The sequence below is a fragment of the Copadichromis virginalis genome, linkage group LG23 (assembly GCF_057382275.1).
Source record: "Copadichromis virginalis isolate Kocher_CV1m ecotype Utaka linkage group LG23, C_Virginalis_male_GT1.1, whole genome shotgun sequence".
NCBI lineage: Eukaryota > Metazoa > Chordata > Actinopteri > Cichliformes > Cichlidae > Copadichromis > Copadichromis virginalis.
The window spans coordinates 38,700,321-38,720,492 of NC_140639.1; the positions used below are offsets into that span (position 1 = coordinate 38,700,321).

Sequence of the window (20,172 nt, forward strand, 5' to 3'; positions counted from 1 at the left end):
AGAATACAAAGACACAGCAGGATGAATTGAAGTCTATAGCTCGATCTGCACTTAACATGTCTTCAAGTGGTGGCTTCATTAAACGGTTCCCACAATACAATACTTTCGAAATAAAGAGTGAACAGGCAACTCCACAATGATGGGTGGTAACATATATTGGAAAGAAAAAAAAAAACAACAACTTCTGAGCCAAAATGTTAAAAGAACAAGAAAAGTAAAGAAACAAAGACACTGGGCAAAAACGGGGGGGGGGGGGGGGGGGAATTGGATGACAATTAATGACGAAACAAAAAGATGCTGGACAAGAGGCTTGACACCCTTTCAGGTATAGTGGAAGAGGTTTGGAGGGGGCTCTGCTAATGGAAAGAGAGATTTGGGTGTTTTATTGCCACACCGTGTGGATACTGCTTGATGAGGCACACTTCCCTTCAACAGGAAGATGACCTTCACTATGCAAAAACTATCTGGAAAAGAAGCAACAGCACTGTTCAACATAATTTGTGCTCATGGATAAGTAGATCCACTGTAATTTTATTAAAAGCAGTACACATTACTCATGATAGAGTCTTAACTACACAGTAAGTGAAAGGAGTGCTTAAAAAAAAGAAACTTTTTGATTAAAAGGAAACAAGTTCCTACAAATGTTTTATTTCTCTTCACCATCAAATACAGGATGATTTAAGCTGCTGAAACATTCACTCTCCATTAGTCTGAACAGCTCCTCAAAAATTGTAAGAATGTACAAAGGAAACACCACGATCAAAACACAAAGGAAAAAAAAAGTATTATAAGGACATAAAAATTTACCTTCCTAGCAATTTACCTTTGCTGGATATTTATCATTATAGCACTAACAGGTAGCCACAAAAACCAATACTGACTATAGGTCAATGTGAAAATTCAGAGAACATGCTAGCACGTGTTCTTTAATGGTTTGTAGGTTGGAAAATGTCAGAAAAAGCAAGTACAACCGACAGTCACATGGAGATACACTGCATGGACAGAAGTACAGGGTTAAACGCTGGCAACAAGGCAGCCTGTGAAAGATCTTGCCTCTGATATATCACCACAATGATACGTGGTATTATTGCAAAGAGGAAGCGTTTAGCAGGTCCCCAACCTTTATTGGGCCACGGACCGGTTTATGTCCGACAATATTTTCACGGACCGGCCTTTAAGGTGTCATGGAAAAATACAACAAAATAAAACCAGTACCGGTACCAAAAAAAGATTTGTTCATAACACACGGGAAAAGATCCAGGGAAACAGAGTTAACGATAAAAAAGAAAATAGCACTAAAAACCAATAAAAACCCTGAAGACCATAAATTTCACACCCGGTCTGTGGCCCGGGGTTTGGGGACCACTGATTTAGCAAAAACTGCAACTTAGCAACAGTTTCTTTTTGGAGCGGGGTCACTGGCTGCATGGATACAAAGTGTGGAATATTTGCTGACAACCAAGTTCCAGACCTCCTCTACCATTAACATCAGCACAAAAACTGTAAGCCAGGAGTTTCATGGCATGTAGTCCCATGGCTGAGCAGCTCCTGTAGATGTAATCTACCCAGTACTTTTGTCTAAATACTGTACTTCAATATTTGACTCAAATCTAAAGTAACAAGTCTAAGTTTCAGTTTGCTATGCCAAATTATAAATATTTCAAAAGGTTACCACTTGTTAATCTTGATAACCCAGTCTTGGAGAGATATTCAAAATCCCATGCTGGTAAAGCTCGTCAGCTTGTTACAATGAACATAGCAGAACACGTAACAGGAGCTGAAAGCAGTTCCTAACATCTCGAGACAAACATTTTTACCGGGTGTCTGACATAACTGGAAGGGTGCGGTGGGGGACCCAACAATATATCAATATAATAATATATCGCTTCCCATACCAATGTCTTGATTTGGTGCTGTAAGGTAAATGTGTAGTGAAGAAACAGAAATGTGATGCATCATAACTGTCTTGTAATGAATAAAAACAAACCAAAAATAATAATCACTGCTGAATCACTGCATCATTCAACTGTTTTTGTAGGTGAAACATCACCATAGCATACTATAGTACATACTGTACAGTTCCTACCCATAGTTATCATCGTTTACTCATTGTGCCTGCATACAGGTCAGCACACACTGAGGACGGCAACATGTTATCATACATTCTTGTGTTCACTTAATATTTGTTATTTAAAACTGTAACATTTGTTTTAAAACGTCTTGATGCATTCTCAATCATCCAGGGAAGTAAATCTCCAAAACGTTGATTCTGTTTATCTGGACGTAGCGTTTTGTGGGAGAAACGTTTCATCACTCATCCAAGTGACTCAGTCTCAGCTGACTGCAGGTTTCCCCAATCTTATAAACAGTACATCTGCATAATGACTGAAACCAGCCCACTGAAGGAACAATGGGTTGGGAGGTCAGGAACAGACCACTGTTCCTTCAGTGGATGCAGATGTGCTGTTTCTCGTAGTGTTTCTCCCACAAAACGCTACGTCCAGATGAACAGAATCAACTTTTTGGAGATGTAACATTTGTTGGTACTGACTGTCAAATTGCAGGAATAACACCACTATTTTTTTGAGAACTTTGACTTTGTGTTTTTGTAACCTTATTTTAAAATTCCCTTAAACCAACTTAAAAGTTTATCTCACACAATAGAAGTCATTACGACTGCAAACCTGCCTACCCTTAAAAGCATCCCTTAAAATGCTATGGAACTATGGATCCACAATGAAAACCCCCCGCTTCATTCGGACCACAGAGGGAAGAATCATATTCTACAAAAAAGTAAACACTGAGGACAAGTTTAAATAAAAAGCATGTTCTGTAATTTTATCAATTACAAAATAAATGCCCAGGAAAGGTAGCGGGCTTGTAAACTGTAAAAACAATAATTAGGGCTCATTAACACAGATCCATGAATACCAAGAGAGGTTAGTATCTACGACGCTTGTTATTTGGTCCATCAAAGACTCCCCCCACAGGACTGCCCCTCCCAAATCCTGGAGCTGGTCCAGCCTGGGGGCCCAGTGGTGCTGGCTGCTGCGGCTGCTGCTGCTTTGGAGAGCCAGCATCGGGTCGCCCCACCATGGGTCCGCCTTGTGGGTATCTATCATTTCGCTGTGTTATCATGACGTTGGTGTTGTAGAAATGGTGGGAACATTGAAGGATTGATATAAAAGTTGTGTTGCAAGTATGAGAGAATTTTCCCCCCACAAAGACATGAACAGAGGCCAGAAGAGCAATGATGCAAGGAGCAGGATTTTCAAGAATGGGTTCAGTCAGTGTTTAGTTTGATCCAAGTGTCATCATCCAACAGTAAACGGGAGAGAAATAAACCACGTAGACAAAGGGAGAGAGAGGAATGAAACTGTTAGTTAGGTTTCCAGTTTTAACAAAGCTCGTAAAATCTTAATTTTTCCCAGTATAATGTTTTTAAGGCTTGGCTGATGTTCAATTACTTTTTAAAATCATTTTTAGAAATTTCTTGGAAGCCAAATGAAACTTTTCTTCTGGAAAAACATTTCTTTATTTCTCTATATACATTACCATGGCTCCATTCTCTGACATCAATGGTGTCCCCATTTTTGCTGTTCCCTCCGGGCCAGTGGGTCCTCCCCTTCCACTCATGCCCATCATTTGACCTTGGTTACCACTGGGCCCCGCAGAGGCCTGGTTATAGCCATCTACACGCAAAACAACGGAGCATTGGTTGGTCTTTTGGTAGTTTAGTGTAATTAATGTAAATCAACGGTAGCTTAAAGACAGAGCTATTGTTAATATTTTAAAAGTTAACATTGGTTTTTGGTCAAAAGGTAAAAGATCCTGGAGTCTACGAGATGTACTCGAGCAACAAAAAGGGAATTACTATTTTGAGAAATTTCATAGGAATCCATCCAAATCTTCATCAGCATCACAGTTAAAACCAGGATGTCAACCTCAGAGTGACATAAACAAGATAAAGCCAAAGTCACCAGAATAATGAGGATACATCACCCAAATGTTTTTGCAGAATTTCATGGCAATTCAACAATGAACCAACTAAATGACCGACAAGACCATAATACTTGAGATAAAATAAATAAATATATTTTACAACCAAAAACCAACGTTAAGTTAAAATAGTGGACAAGGACTATGTTCCGACAGAATTATAAAGGCTGCCTCATGGTAAGTAAAAGACAGAAAATAAATAAATAAAAATAACACCAACTCCTAAAGTCCATAGATTTCTAATAACCCTTGGATTGCACATCACCATAATCACAATAAATACAGAGCTGGAGAAGCTAGATAGTAATAGTCAACTACCCCCCCCCCCCCCCAAAAAAAAAGACTTCTACAAACATGTGATTCATTATTTAACCCCCACCTCAAAAGACTGTACATTTCTGGAGCTAATAATCAACTTGACTTGAAAATTACTCTCAATTCAGAATCAATGATCAACATAATCCTATTTACTGAATTAGGCCAATATTTCTTTTACATGATAAAAGATGTGAGCAAAAAATAAAGAAAATCAATCATACTTCTAAATTATAGGAGATAGAAAGAGCATTGTACACAAGTTTTCAAGCATTTTGAATGAGGATTAATCACCATTTGAAAACTGACTATTATCAGAATACAAATAAATAAACAAATAAAACGCATACTACATATTTTACTTTGCATTCAGGTATAATCAACATGACTAGATCAGCGAAGGCAGTTTAACTAACACAAACATCTACATATCCCCCATCAATAGTTTCAGAGCAACATCATAATTCTGCCAGACTCTTATTTACAAACAATGCCATACATTCAGTGTATTCATATATTATTTCATTTACTGGTTAAAGTAGCATACTCAGAAAAGAACTTTATGGAGTTGTCACTGGGACAGGCGAAAGTGATATCAAAGAAAACAAATTAAAGAAAGTTGTTCAAAGTGTATCTAACACCATTTATATATTAAAACAAATGACATGTGTTAAAGAAGCAGTGTGCAGGACTTGGTAGAGATCAGGTAGCAGACTGGAACCAACTACAGTATTTGTACTTCACTCTGTACATATATATTAGAAACATAGAGCTCAGTGTTTGGGTATTATTGGACACTGCAGAAAAATGACACTATGACAGGCCTAGTGAAAGTGGATCTGTTGTTTCCATGTACAAAAGAAGCGTTTCTTCTAAGCTAACAAAAATATACGAAATTACATGGGTTTCTACACTAATGAAAACACGATTAAGGATACTATTCAATTTCCTCTTACTTACATAGTAGTAACTTTAATTGTGAGATTTTGGAGATGCTACACATCTACCTTAACAGTTCCCCAATTTTTCCATCTTGTTGCATTAAAATGTTTTCTGTGACAGCTTGCACACTGTTTTAGCATTAGCTAAACCTTGATGGAACATAAAAGACTGTCATACATAGGGATGGGTACCGGTGTCCGGTGCCATGATGGCACCGGTTCTGACATAAACGGTAGTAACCAGACCGAAAAGCAGCGCACATTTCGGTGCTTTATTTCGGTGCTTTTTTTCCCTGAGCTGTGATACACTTCTAGCCAATCATTTTACGTTTCCGAGGATAGTAGGCGGGTCCAGGTACGTATGTTTTTTTAGAGCAGAGCTACAGATTAAAAATGCCCAAGGCGAAGCGGTCAAAAGCCTGGCTGTACTTCACAGCAAAATATGCAAACTCAGCAGCCTGCAACAAGTGCTTTAAGCTGATACTGTGATACTGTCAAAGGAGGTAACACCAAGAATCCGATTAAACACCTGGCGACGCATAGCGTTTCTTTTTAAAAGCCCAGAAATGCGCCGTATTTGATAGCTTGCTGCGAGACCTCACACCGAGCGCATCTACTGCGGGTGGGTTGCCTGTTATGCAACATCCCCCAAAAACACAAAGAGGAGAGTCCTGGCCCCTAGCCCTGTCAGTGTAGCAGAAATGATAAGGATGATGGCAGCAGCAGCCGTTCTTCTCTGCGTGAGTAGCTTAATGTTGTTCGTGTGTAATTTACGTTGAGTAGGCTAACCACGTTATTACATTAATGCATGTAAGGTGAACTAGCAAACATCATCATAGCTACATGCGGCTGTCTTCTTGTTTGATGGCAGATACTCCCTTCACCCTGGCCAAAAAGGCTAAAATGACCAAAGAAAAAGTGGAAAACAGTTAAACATGAGAGGTTTTTGGACAAAGTTTGTGTTTTTTTCCATTGTTTAAGCTTCCAGCCAAGAGTGATACCATATATGCCCCATAGCTGCAGAAAAGGCTAACATTGTTATCTTTTTACAAAAAACCAGCTGAACATGAGAGGTTTTTGGACCAATTTTGTGTTCTCCATTCTTTAAGCACCGGTTTGAGCACCGTTTGAGCACCGGCACCGTTTCAAAAGTACCAGTTTGGCACCGGTATCGGATAAAACCTAAACGATACCCATCCCTAGTCATACATTATAACACTGCACTGGATGTCATGGATCTCTTACAGCAATCCACAAAGTTACCAAAGACAGATTAAGGTAGGGCAGGCAAGTTACAACTAGCTAGCTAACGAATCGTCACTTGTGTCTTGGATAATTTTTAGTTATTAAAGTAAAAAAAATATATTAACCATTGCTATGTACAGTTACATAATTGATTGTTAATTAAAATCAATACTGTTTATTATTAAAGTTAATATCATGGATCACATTAGCTGATAAAGTAATTTGTAAAGCTACTCAACTAGCATTTCCACTCACACAGCAATAACGTTAGCAAGAATTGATGGTGCTATAACTTAGCTAAACTACATGAATTTGATGGTGCCAACAATGCCTGATGACCTGACATTACTTTTACAAAGAACATGAATTTAGCAGCTGATGAGCTCCAGAAGTGAAATTCATCCTGTAACAGAAATCACTCACCAACATTACCCAATACAAGGCCAACTATAAACTGAAGCCCCTGCTTGGGTCGCCCGTTTTATCTAATACATTACAACACTAATTACTCTTGCTTTTTCGAGGCACTAAAGAAGGCCGTTATGGAGCAAGCACAGACAAAACGGCTTTTATTTTTGCAGAAAAATTGCAAGCTCCATTAAGCTTCTGTTAAGCTCCATTATAGTCTGTTCACAGATTGCAGAATTATTCATGTATTCAGATGCTTCTATATTGGCAGAGTTAAAGTACCACCAGACGCTTGCCCTAAATCTACAGTGTACCAAAAGCTTTGTAATATTAAGCTTCTTTAAAAAAAACTGAGGAATACTTTGACTTTTTAAAAATAATAGAGAAAAAAAAAATCATGTCAAATGTATGACACCTGCAAATCATTTTTTTAAAGCACTGTAGATAGTTACACTGAAAAGCACACATTACGAACCAGATACAGTACTCTCTTTAAATGAAGTTAGCTAGACATTTTGCTATGAGTTATTGAGTTGCTATGAGACATTTAAATGAGTTACTGCAGAATGGTTTATAAGGTGATGTGCAATCCTAGGTTATAGTCTTTATGCTAAACAGCTAACATTAAGATTAATGTGTCGAGTCTATATAATGAGAATCCACAGTCCCCAGCCCCTCATCCTGCACTCAGAAGATCACAAATTGTTGAAGACATGATTTGTATTCCCAACATGAAAGAAAAAGAATTAAGTCTGCATGTACTGCAAGGCTAAAGGCCAAGACTTGTACAACTTAAAATATCACATAAATGAATATGTTTTTAACATTTATTATCTATTATGTCAGACCCACACAGAGCTGAGGATGAAGGCTCAGAGACCCAGTAGTTCTCAAACTATCAACCCCACCACCCTAAGAGACAGTACCCATTCAGCACACTGTAAATTCTTGTTAGTATCAAGTCCATGTTATTGTGAGGAACATAGTTTATTTTTACTGCTGTGTACTGCATCCCAACTGACTCCATTTCCAACTGAAAAAGCATTAAAAACACTCCAATATATGTTAATTGCAGTGTTGGAAATAAGCCACTAGGAATGCAAGAAGAATAAACCTGAAACATGAAAACAAATCACTTGATCTGGTTTTTGTATTAACCAGTCCTTACACAATGATGCCCATACCTCCCATATTAATGGCTCCACGAGGGCCCAGCTCACCCACTCTCATTTCCTGTTCTCTCTGGAAGAAGTGAAGAGAAGCCTTCAGAATAACACTGCTAAAATACAAACGCTCAGCGGAGAGCCAACTGCAGAACACTCACACTCACAAATCATTACATTTCCACACAATGGCAGACAAGCAATCTCACACTTGGATGAATAGCAGTTGTAGTAAAGCTAGAATTTAGTGTTAGCTTTAGTGCTTCTTTGACTCTATTCAAACAAGGACAAATTACTTTTGTAAAAATATGTATCAAATAAAACTGTTAATATCTGACACACCAAGTTGGCAAATTTCATAAAGCACGTTCTTCATATGTGAATCCAAGGACGGCATGGTGACTGCAACAATACTGTAAGGGAGCCTTCATTTGTAGTAATTTATCAAGTTACAGAATGTCAAGGATGGAGAACAAAGTAAATAGAGTCCATTTTGCCTCTCTCTCGACCAATAACAACAGTTTTTGCAATACAGACCCGCGTCAGTATAAAAATGAAAGCACTTGGACATATCTGAGTACAGCATGTACAAGTGCATTTCTCCTTTAAATAATTAAAAATATTATATATAAATACAATATAACTGGTTTGTAATTTTTGTAAATCCAAAAATGTTGTTCTGAAGTTCTTTCCTTGTTTTTTTTTAGTTTTTTTTTTTTACATAAACATATCATATAACAACTAGTGTTGTAATTTTTGGTTTGCATTGGAAGCTAAGCACAAAACGCACACAGTCACCATATTTACCCAAAGTCAAAAATCTATGTACATGTACATTAATGGTAGCAGACAGGCGAGGATTTGGTGATACCCGCTTAAAAGGTCATTTTGGTGTGTCCGACCCCATGGTCACGCTCGCTTTTCCACACGCACACAACACCCCTACTAAGACATTTTTACACACACACACACACACACACACACACACACACACAACACCCCTACTAAGACATTTCATTTACACACACACACACACACACACACACACACACACACACACACACGCACACAACACCCCTACTAAGACATTTCATTTACACACACACACACACACACACACACACACACACACACACACACACACACAATCCTGCAGACACAAAAAGTAATTAAGATTCAAAACAGACCAAATCTAGTATGAGAAAACATAAAAAAAAAATAATGTTCTATTTTAATATAAAGTAAAACTTGTATGAGTAGGTCGATATGCACATTTCCACAATTAAATCACAATCTATACAACAGACTTTCATAATACAGTTCAACGACAATCATGAATGTGGCCTACATCAAAGATATCATTGGAGAAGGTGGGAGAGGAAACAAGTTACTGGAAATACTGTGATTCTAAACTTCTGTACCATTTACTGTACTTACCTTTTAAATGGTCACTATGAAAAACTGACTGACACTAGAAAACTGACTAAAATTGCACTAAAGTATCTATCAAACAGTGATTATTTTACTGCTACTTTAAACTCTAGAGAGCAACAAATGCAAGATTTAGATTCTTGGGAGACAATAAAACCTACAACATTGTACTACAACCTACACCTAAGTACTACAAATTACAAGGACATGAGCAAGTTTAAAAAAATATTTTCCTCATCATTGCAAGATATTACTATTATGTGGATATATACTATATCCACATTAAGTGGCAAATGTCCTGACAAACAAAACATGAAACCCTCTTAGTTGTCTGGTTAATACAAAGTGGTTTCTAATTGCTCTTTCTCAGGTATTCTACTACAAAAATATTCATGTTCATTGACACTTCCATTTTTTGTACTGTATTTTTTGATTACTACTCTGACTAAAAGTCATAAGAGACAGATGGCAGACATTGGTAGGTCTAAGTACATTTGTTCAGCATCCATTTGCTATGTGAAAGTAAAGAGACGCCAACAGGACCTTTAAACACAGCAAAGGACACGAAGAGAAAAGTTATAACAGAAATCAATAAAATGCAGTATCATACGAACAGCTACACACCTACATGACAGCATAGTCAGATCATTACAAATAGTCACTGCTGTTAACACTAAATGTTGCTTTTTACCAGCTGATCATATACAGAGCCCTCAGCATGTTTAAAAACGAGATATTTATAGACTCTGTAAAGATATTTTCAAAGTTAAGCCCTACATGTTACACTTTAATAAGATAGAACAGGTTGGGGTGGATGTCACATGTTTTATTACATAACTAATATTTTCTTTTTAAATCGTAGCAAAAATGTCTATGTAGCAAAAACTCTATTCACACAACCTGTATTGAGATCATGAGAACTTAATTTAGAAACTGGCAGTGCAACAGAGCTACACTGTTTGACTTCAGATTTTGTTTAGTGCATGTGCATCCTGCTAACTGAAACGAAACTAAGGCACATCCTTACAAAAAGGTGGATTGCCACATAAGACTGTTGAGCACTAAGACATTAATAGCTTAATTACCTAAAACAACACTTCTGCAAAAATACTGCTAATACTTCATTTTTATTTTGTATAAAAGCTTTTTGTAGTTCTTTAAGAAAATAAAAAATTAAATAGACCCCTTTTAAAAGATAAAAATAAATCAGCTTAAAGTTTTGAAAACATTGTCATGATCTTCTGAGCTCAGCATCTGAACTACACAAAGTCTGAGACGGATGTAGTTTCTATGAGGGTCCTAACTACGACCAGTCTTGCAGTCATATTTTCTTCCTTCATTACAATTTTATTTATTTAAATAAATAACTAAATAAGAACAATCAAAAAACGCCAAGAGTCGATTAACAATCCTCACAATAGTGGAGCAGTTATAGCTGCATATACATTTGGGATGTGTTTGTTAAAGATAACACGTTTAAATAACAACACATCTAAACCCAGTTTCTTAAACCATGCTGGTGGTTTACAGCGTAATGTGTGATTAGAGATTTAATGATGCATTGGACAGATTAGGCTATGTTATTCCATACTGTTAGCAGACACATAAATGTGGCACAGCCAATTAATTTTTGCTTTATGAGGAAAAAGAAAAAAAGAAAGAAAGAAACAAATTAACACCAACATGCTGAACATGTATCACTGACTATGTTACGACAACAAATAAGGCTTACTGTAAATCCTTTATTATTTAACTTAGGAATAAATATACATAAACTACATATACATTAATATGGTATTAAAAAAAAATATTGTAGGTCACCATTTATTGAGTACTAACTACGAACAAACAGTTTTCTCTATACATATTTACATCGTTGAAATGCCTAATAAGCATTTCAGGAACTATGTGAATTCTACATCAATCACAATAATCATGCATTTTGAACCCCCACTGACAACTCTGAGTATTCAATGGCTCTGACTGCAACTAATAAAGCATTACAAGCTTTCATAAACAGGAGATGAAGTCAAATAAAGCTTGAAGTAGAGCTGGGCGATAGAACGATAACGATATGTATTGCGATATAACTTTTTCTCGATAGAAAAATTAAACTATTGCGATAGACCTCGCCGCTCTTGTCCTCTTAAAAAAAAAAAGAAAAAAAGAACAGCCAATCCAAATTAAGTAGCGCAGAGCCGAACCAATCACAGCCGCAGCGTCACGTCACGTGACTTGTTACGTACAGCACAAGTGCCAAGCCGCACATGTGTATTTGTTTGGGAAGCAGCCAGCCACCGTACCGCCCGGGTAATGGAGGAAATGAGTGTGCTGACTAGAAAAATCAACCGAGCATGACCGAAGAGAAAACAGATGATGGTTCCAATGCCGGAGAGATTGTCGAACGGAAGAGCCATAGAAGTTCCGTAGTGTGAAGGTATTTCGGCTATTTCAAGTCTGACAAAAAACAGAGTAGCGTGCACTGTAAATTGTGCCGAAAGCAAGTCTGGAAATACAATAAACTGGTGCATGCGCTACGTCCACACGTACCCGGGTATTTTTGAAAACGCAGATTTTTCTATCCGTTTGCGCCTTTCGTCCACACGTAAGCGGCGTTTTTGGTCACTGAAAACGAAGATTTTTCAAAACTCCGGCCAGGGTGGATATTTTTCAAAACTCCGTTTTTGCATTTACGTGTGGACTAGAAAAACGGAGAAAACGCAGCGTCAAAGGTGTGCGCATTTTTTGACGTCACACTGTGCGCCACGTTATTGTTTCGGTGAAATGAATTTCTACAATACTGTTACTGTTAATTCTACTCTCTGCAGTGTTTAAATGCTTACATATACACACAGTTACTGTCCGTCCACACATACGACTGGGTTCTGCTTCTACGCCCCAGCTTTGATTACTTTTTCCCACTGAGGCTTCTAGACTTCTAATTGGCCAACATTTCTGCACGGTTAGGAATCTAGCGCCACCTGCTGCTTTGGCATGTTCATAGCAGCGTTTCCCTTCATTTCTGCCTTTATGTGTGGACGGGATTATTTTTTAAAACGAAAATGGAAAATCTCAGTTTTCAAAAATACCCGTGTACGTGTGGACGTAGCCTCAGTCTCTGACTGGAAGCGCTAATTCGTCATTCGGCTTTTGTCAGACTAAAGTAACTGTTAAAAGTGTTTGAAAAGCTCAGCTATACAACAAGGAGAGATTGAGAATTTCCTTTTAGTTCTCAGTTTATTTGATATTGACAAAAGTTAGTCAATTTTGTCTGTTCTTCTGTAAAACAAACTAAGATTTATTTTTAGAATTAATATTTTGTTTCTAAGTGGAATTGACAATTTAGTCTGTTTCGTTTGTTCTATTTTGAAACTTAAACGCTTTAGCGGCTGCCTTTTGTGTAGTTTGCAATATTTGCCTTTATTTATCTGAAAAAGTCTCATGTTCCTTAAGTACATCTACCCTGTTGACTTATGGGAAATAAATATTTAAATCAAAACAAGCTGCTGATTATTTCACATTTTACTTGTGAGCAACGGCACATTTAAATCTTACAAATATAGTCATTTGGCTTATATCGTGATATATATCGTTATTGCCTGAAATGAAAAAAACATTTCGTGATATGAAAAAATCTTATATCGCCCAGCTCTAGCTTGAAGTCAAATAAAGCTTGTAGAAAAACTACAAAAAAAATATAGTGAGTCAGATTCTTGTCAGTTGAAGTGACGCAAAATGAATCCAAACAGGAAAAACATGTTCTGCTCAGCAAAGACCACAGGCTGTATATAAAATATAAACACAGCCACCGGGTCAGGGAAGTGAAGCTAATCTTGACGTTCCCTCACTATCACTGAGGGCTGCTACATGTTAGCTATTTGTATTAACTTGTTAGTCGTATAAACTGGGTACAAAGTTAATATACCAGTGAACTCCAGTCACAGAAATGTTTTGAATCATGAAATTTCATCAGTGTCGTCATTTGTTAGAAAATTTGTGTTTTCTGCTTATTTTTGCACAAGTTGGCTTATTTTACAGTTACAGAATGAAAGATTCCAACTTACAGTTTTGGTAAATAGAAGAATTTGAATGCTATTTATATATCTACAATGCACACAATAGTGTTGGTATGACCAAGTGCTGTGACCAGAGAAAGGGAAACAGTTATCATTCCTAATAATATCACTTATTAAAGTTAGCAAGCTAGCCTGTGATACCTGACCTTTAAGTGGTGTAACTTCTTGTTCCAAATAACCACTTCGGTAACAGCCACATGCCAAGCTCGCAGTTTCCAAAAAATAATATTTCTTTCACTAGTTTGACAAAAGAGCATGCAGCACTTTTCCTACTAATCAAATTTGCTGTCAAACTAGATTTCTACACAAGTCTGACTATAAAAGAAATGTCAGTTCTGGGGATGTTTCTATAAGGATAGCGACCTGAAGCACAAACTAAACCCAACATTTGTGCATGTGGTCTGACATACTCACACTACTTCTGCTCTTAGAAGCCAAAAATGATAACTTCAACCAACCCAGCGTGTTAAAATTATGGGTTATTTTGGAACTGATGTATGAAGTACAGGATACATCGTCATATTAAAACTACTTCCTCAAGAAAGGAATAAAAGTGATTGCAACAGATAAGACACACTACTAGTAACAAAGTCCAACAACTGAAGGTTATGAAGTAAGATGTAAAGGTACAGCTCTGTATTGATGGCTATACAGGGTGTATCACACTACTTAGGTAGTTTCATCAAAGTCAATAAGTCAATCTCTTTATATTCCTACATTTAGACCTTTGAAAATGAACTATAAAACAAAACAAAATCTATGGTGCGATGTGACATGCATAAATATACAGGTTGTGTATGTAAGTATTAAGTAAGAAAGTATTAAAAAAAACACCAGCCTTTAGGTTACATTACTGGCAGATGCTATTAATTTTAGGTGGCTGTGTACCCTCACATCAGTATAGAAAGTAACCAGGCAGGTGGATGTATGTGCTCCATCTGTACTCACGTTTTCCATGTAGTTTGGTTTGAAGCCATCTGGTTGGCGTCTCAGGTCCTCCTGCTCTCTGTGCCTCATCAGCTCCTCCTCCCTCCTCCTCCTCTCCTCCTCGTGCCTACAAAGCAAAGAGTGAACAATGTGTGAACAATTGCAGATCGATTAACACAAACCTCAATGAGCTTTAAAAGAAAGCATCTTATCGTCAGATTGATTCTAGTCCAGTAATTTTCATTTATTTTTAATATGTAAACAACCAAAATAAATGGGACAAGTGGGGTAAAAATGAACCACGACTTTTAACCTAACAGATCTGTGCCTCGAGAGAAGCAAAACAATATCATTTGGCCCTTTACAGTAAATACTAATCACATTAACCGCTTAAATAAAGAAGCACACCTCATCTCTATCTGCTTTCGTCTCTGTAGCTCTTGGTTGCGAAGCTCCTCAAGTCTCCTCAGCTCCTCCTGACGTCTCATTAGGTCTAGATCAATGACAGTAAACGTAAAAAAAGTTCATCCAAGAAATGAGAGACTCACTGGAAAGGCAACTGATTGTAAGGCTACATTATATTGCATGATATTTATTTTCACCAAGTTCTGTGAAATAACAATTTTTCTTTCTTTCATTTTTTAAATCAGAGAAAACACTAACAGTATTATTAACCAGTTCATTTCGGAAAGGTCCATATACTTTTCTTCCATCTAAATATATGCGAAAAGCTGATTAGCATCTCCAAAACATTACTAGATATTATCCACATTAGCAGGCTGGTATTAAACTCCATATGTAAAAATGAGCAATAAAGGTCACAGATCACACCTTGTCTCATTAACATGAGCTGATGTTCATGCTTGGCTGACTCCAGCTCGGCCTCCAGTTTCTCTTTAGCCTCTTTAATGTTCCTGTCCACCTGGTCCCTCTGCTGTTTCTCCATCTCATCAAGAGCTTTCCAACGAGATGAGAACTCAAACTCAAACGTCCCGGGCTGAGCAAAACGTGGCTTCTGTTCTCGTTCCCTGAGGAGAAAATGCAAGTACTGTCAATAAATCCGAATTATAGCATTCCTCTGATACGGACCTTCAGTTGTCTACAACAGTATCAAAGGAAGGAAACAAATCCACTGAATTACGATGTGACTGCAAAATGACTCATTGCTTACTTATAGTACTTCGGAGTCTTTTGGAGCAGTTTTTCAGAAAGACCATCCTCATCATCAAAGTGTTCTGCAGGTTCCACAATGGCAGGACAGGGTGTTCTGAAAAAAGTGAAGAAACTGTTAATTCTAACATTAGCAGATATTATCGTATGTACAGAATGATTATTTACACAGAACTATAGTTCTGTGTAAATAATCATTCTGTACATACGAAAATTTTTTAATCCCACAACCGTTTATAACTTGCATAGTTCACATTTCTGTATAACTGTATATCTCATATTTCTGTATAGTTTTTTTTTATTTCATATTTATATCCTGTTCATAGCCTGTACATAGCTTGTACTCACTACAGCCTGTACATACTTATAGTTATAGAATATTCACAACATACTTCATACCGTGTACATTGTAACATACCATAATAGACCCATTTCTGTAATATACTTACATATCTATATTATTGCTAATATATATTGTAATATATCTATATCACTAAAGCACTTCTGGATGGATGCAAACTGCATTTCGTTGCCCTGTACCTGTGAATGTGCATTGACAATAAAGTTGAATTCTATTCTATTCTATTCTATTGGTTAATAAAATTTGGGAGATCCGCATATATGCATTTGGCAACCTGTTTTGCCAAATGCCATGAGGACAGTTAATTTTCCACTGGACAATCTCCTCTTATTTTAAAAATTCAGTCACTTCTCACCAGCTATCCCCAGCCCTTCCTGGCCTGCATTTTTTGCACAACTGCTGGCTCACTGTCCATGCTGCTATTCGAGCATTTCTCAGTACCCTTCAGCTGCTTCTCCAGATGGACTCCAGCTCCATTATCTTGGACTGCAGCTTCTTGACATCTCCTCCATGCTGTAGGGTCTGTTAGAATGTTCAGTAGGAGGAAAACTGCTTCATGTGATGCTAAGCTACTACTACTGTCACCAGCTGAAGTCCCAGGAGATTTAGTTAGGATTTCATTTGTGTGACAACTCTCACCGGAGAATGATTTGATTATATTGCTCACATATTTGTGACAAAGTGATTATGGAAATAAGTTCTGAAAGCATGTCCAATTTGTGCAGACTCATGTATCTGTACACTCAGACTTACTGTATTAATCCTATGAAACATCGCCACAGGAAGTACTGGGGATACCGATGAAGGGTGACAAAATTAATCCTAAAACCATCTTTTTCACTTCTATAATGGCAAGGACCTAATGTGGTGTTGCTGCATTTTTAAAATAAAAACAAGTTACTTTAAAGAACCGAATGTAATTACAAACTCAACACCAGAATGAACATATTCAAATGTTTTCAGCTCATTAAATAGCCTCATCCCTCTGCTCCTTACGTGGTCAGCAACAGTGCTCCCTCGGTGCAGCGCTCCAGAGCTTTACGCGCTGCTACTTTGCTTGCAAACTCCACAATGCCTCTCCCAGTGGGACGACCTCGATCATCTGTCACAGCAATAGCCCGTTCCACTGGTCCAAACTGGGAAAACGCCTGAGGATACAGCGAAGTTAGGTAACCATAAATGCATAAATCATTGTAGCAATACATGCAGATTTTACTAAGTAGTTTTCTTCTCTTGTCTACTCTACCTGTTCCAGCAGTTCATTTGTCACCACAGGCAGCAGATTGCGCACTGTGAGCGCAGAACCGTGTGTGGCAAAGCGGACTCTGATTGGTCGATTATTCAAAATAGTCCCATCCAGCTCGACTTTAGCGATCTCTGCTACAGTTCGGGTTTCCTGAAGGGATAAAGACGCATTCCCTCAACATTGCTTTCACGCAACATTGTTAAAGTGTGCCTGACATAACGTATAGGATGTAGAATTGCAAAAAAATAAATAATTTACTCTCAAATATAAGACGCTACCTTCCAATATATATTAATTAGTAATGCTACATAAAAGCTTGCTATATGTGTGTGTGTTTATTATATTTGAGGCTTCACGTTAAAACCAACAAGTAGAACTATTTTCCATACCAAACGAATGAAGCCGAAGCCCCGCTCTCTGTTGATGAACACCTCGTTGACGTTCCCATATTTAGAAAACAGGTTTTTGAACTCCTCCTCTGGAATATCCGGCGGGAGACTGCCGACAAAAAGACGGGAGCGCTGAGTGAACGTCTTTTCACCGGGCTTTCGGAAACTAGTAATGTCTAGGGTCATTTCTGTCGGGCCTTCGCCGCTTCCTTCCACAGCTCCTTCCATTTGTTCAGTAACGGGGGACTGCCTCGGCGGCGGGGCCGGGCTGTCTTTGTTCGCCGATGTCTGCTCCGCCGCCGGTGAGTCGGTTCCGCGTCTCGCCGGTTGAGGAGAATTGTTGCTTTGCATGTTAACTTGTTGCATATTTCGATTAGCCATGCTTGGAATACCTTTGTAGAAATTTGCCCAAGTTTAATTAACTGGCTGCACACCAGCAATGCCTGCAAACGCCTCCTTCTAATTTTAAAGATGGCGACGGCTGCGTGCGCAACTTTCTTCCAGTTCTCGTGAGATTTGTGGCAGACGCATCGGGTAAGCGTTACCATAGTCACTACAAGATTTGATGGTTCGTTTTAGTGTAAAGAAGTATTTACCAATTACTGTAGAGAACTGTGAGAAGAGACTTTTGCAACTGACCCTGTTACTAGTAACAGCACGTTTGAAGCTGAAGCTCCGGCGCATTCAACACACTTACGAAACGAGGCTTGGTTCGTCTGAACAGAGTCACGTGACCAATGACGTCCGAAACTTCATTGGACACGATTCAACAGAACCTTCATTCACCATGGAACACGTTTTAACAAGGAAGGTTAATTAATCAAAATGATTTATTATAAACATAGACATAACGTCATTTTTTCACCCCAAAAAATACATGTTCAAAGCACCATATCAGCCCAATATCCAACAGAAGCTGTTAATTCAGCTCTGTAGAGTGGGCATCATAATAAAGCAGTTCATTTTAAGTTGTAGATTCATGCTGCTCTTCTTATTTTTGCCCACCAGATGTCACCAAAGATGACTGTGTTGAAGAGCTTCGAGTAATGAACCTTTTCTCAATACAAGCTTTAATGCTTCAGAAAGCTACATTTGGCTATCACTATTACACATGTTGTATTGTATTGTTGCTGCTGCTGCTGCTGCTGATGTTACTCACATCATCCTCAGATACTCAGTCTGTAGAAAGTTATATATTTAAAATATATACTCTACCCATCAAAACTTTGGACACACCTTCTCATTTAATGCGTTTTCTTTATTTTTACTACTTTCTACTTTGAAGATACATACTGAAGACATCAAATATATGAAGCAAATATATGGAATTATGCAGCAAAGAAAATATATATATATATAAAAAACTCTGAATTTGTCTTATATTTTAGATTCCTGAAAGTAGCCACCTTTTGCTTTGTTGATAGCACTGCAAACCCTTGGCCTTCTCTCAGTGAGCTTCATGATGTAGTCACCTGAAATGGCTTTCACTTCACAGGTGTACCTTGTACAGTGTTCATTTGTGGAATTTCTTGCTGTCTTAATGGGGTTGGGACCATCAGTTGTGTTGTGCAGCAATCAGGTTGGTACACAGCTGACAGCCCTATTTGACAACAGTTAGAATTCATATTCAATTCAATTCAGTTTGATATTATTTATACAGCGCCAAATCACAACAACAATTACCTCAAGGTGCTTTATATTGTAAGGTAGAGCCTAAAATAATACATACAGATACATACAACAATCATATTGTGGTGTGTTGGAAGCGGCTAGTTATCTCCCATCATGCCTTGGGAATATGTGTTGCTGTTTAAGATGTTTATTCGGGTTCTTTTTTCAATTATTGACTCTGCCCTGAATATTTCCCCAGCTTCTTGTATTAATAGTTCCTCAGACACCTGTGAAAGGTTTTTGAAGTTTTTTATCAATAAGATAAAACAGCTTCGATCTATGATCGCCCTACCCTCACATGACGTGTCTAAAATATTCACCTGCTCTGCTGTTTTTGATCAGTTTGAGCCTGTGTGTCTTGATCAGGTGGAGGAAGTATGTAGTGGCACAAAGACATCATCGTGTCCAAATGACATTATTCCAACACATCTTCTAAAAAAGATTTTTAAGGTTGTCAGTTCTGACATTTTAGCTATTTTTAATAGCAGCCTTAGCTCAGGTGTTGTGCCAGCCTGTTTTAAACATGCTGTTGTACAGCCTGTACTTAAAAAACCTAATCTTGACTCCTCCATCCTCACTAACTTCAGGCCTATTTCAAAGCTCCCCTTCCTGTCGAAAATTTTGGAAAAGATTGTGTTTGTTCAGCTGCAATCTTTTCTAAATGGACACAATGTTCTTGAGAGGTTTCAGTCTGGTTTTAAAACTCTTCATAGCACAGAAACTGCACTTTTAAAAGTTCTTAATGATCTTTTATTAGCCACTGACTCAGGTGACTCAGCTGTGCTTCTGCTTTTAGATCTGACCGCTGCCTTCGATACTGTTGACCACAG

At 37.9% G+C, this 20,172-nt stretch overlaps 1 protein-coding gene across 1 annotated transcript; it reads right to left on the reverse strand.

The window, feature by feature from the left end:
* Positions 1 to 494: 494 nt before the first annotated feature.
* pspc1 (paraspeckle component 1) lies at positions 495 to 18,224 on the reverse strand. The gene is made up of 10 exons (XM_085447441.1): positions 17,672 to 18,224; positions 17,283 to 17,432; positions 17,033 to 17,184; positions 15,677 to 15,772; positions 15,337 to 15,533; positions 14,914 to 14,998; positions 14,527 to 14,632; positions 8,093 to 8,150; positions 3,556 to 3,692; positions 495 to 3,126 (listed from the first exon to the last, which is right to left on the reverse strand). Exons 1-10 carry the CDS (start codon positions 18,050 to 18,052, stop codon positions 2,941 to 2,943), a joined length of 1,548 nt encoding a protein of 515 aa, XP_085303567.1. The 5' UTR covers positions 18,053 to 18,224; the 3' UTR covers positions 495 to 2,940.
* Positions 18,225 to 20,172: the final 1,948 nt, after the last annotated feature.